This window comes from Trichoplax adhaerens, genomic scaffold (genome assembly GCF_000150275.1).
Source record: "Trichoplax adhaerens TRIADscaffold_1452 genomic scaffold, whole genome shotgun sequence".
Lineage (NCBI taxonomy): Eukaryota > Metazoa > Placozoa > Uniplacotomia > Trichoplacea > Trichoplacidae > Trichoplax > Trichoplax adhaerens.
This window is the reverse complement of record NW_002061537.1, coordinates 1-1,078: the sequence shown is the minus strand read 5'-3', so window position 1 is coordinate 1,078 and position 1,078 is coordinate 1. Positions and strand designations below refer to the sequence as shown.

The following is a 1,078-nucleotide window of genomic DNA, read 5'->3' as shown; positions in this document are numbered from 1 at the left end:
TTCTTGCCCTACTCGATGCAATGGCTATTGTTGGAATTCAAAATATTGCCAAATTAGTACGTTATTGTATATGTCCTACAATATGAATTGTATTTACTTAGTAAAATGACCATTTATTAGTAATGATATATATGATTACTACTACTACTATATATTCTAATAGTACGCTTATGATGATGATATCTCAAAATCGTTTCTTTTTAACTGTAGCCCGACCACCTTTCTATACTTAAATTATTTTCTCTCTATGTAACCAACTGAAATAGTATGTAATCACTGTGGTGAATCCGGCTGCAATAGTAATGGAAGATGCTGCCACTTTCAATGTTTGGGAGGTTGTTCTGGTCCTTCAGCAAGCGATTGCTATGTATGTAGGTATCAGAATTATAATGGAACTTGCATGATAACATGCCCTACTGGCACTTATGAGGTATTGTCCAATAGATCTGCTACAATACTAAGCCACTTGACTGAATATCCTTCATTAAGCCGTACCGTATCATATTTAATATATGTTACCTATTTAATGTGTATCTTATGATGATGAATTCAACAAATCCATATCTATATCACCCAATTTATATCCCAATTCTGTAGATAGAAGGTCATTGCTTAAAGCGCTGTCCTCCAGGATCTTATCACCACTTAAATAAGTGCGTCAGAAAGTGTCCTACAGGATGGATAGAAGACGAATCGAGTAAAACTTGTACAGTCTGTAGTGCTTGCAAGAGAGGTATAAAAAACATTGCATGCGCATATACTCATACTAATTTAGATAATACTGTACATGCATAGCTATAATGTAGTTTAATCAAGATATATTTATTAATGAAGTAATTCAAAATCTTCCTTAGATGACAAGTTATACGAATATGTATATAGCATCAGACTACCTATATATAATGATTTACTATAAAGAAATAACGAGAACTTTTACTATTTCAGAATGCGAAGTAAAAGATAAAGAAGGTAAAAACCTTATAATATCATCCGTCGATCATCAGTTACAAAACTTAAGAGAATGTACTGTACTTAAGGGAAACTTAATCATCCGAATTACTTATGGCTGTAAGTTATT

The 1,078-nt window shown here is 32.5% G+C and overlaps 1 protein-coding gene across 1 annotated transcript; it reads left to right on the top strand.

The window, feature by feature from the left end:
• Positions 1 to 310: 310 nt before the first annotated feature.
• Positions 311 to 541, top strand: TRIADDRAFT_34842 (uncharacterized protein; the record flags this gene model as incomplete). The annotated part of the gene is made up of 1 exon (XM_002118806.1): positions 311 to 541. A coding segment is annotated over one exon (231 nt), but the record flags the coding sequence as incomplete, so codon positions are not given.
• Between the last annotated feature and the right edge of the window lie 537 nt (positions 542 to 1,078).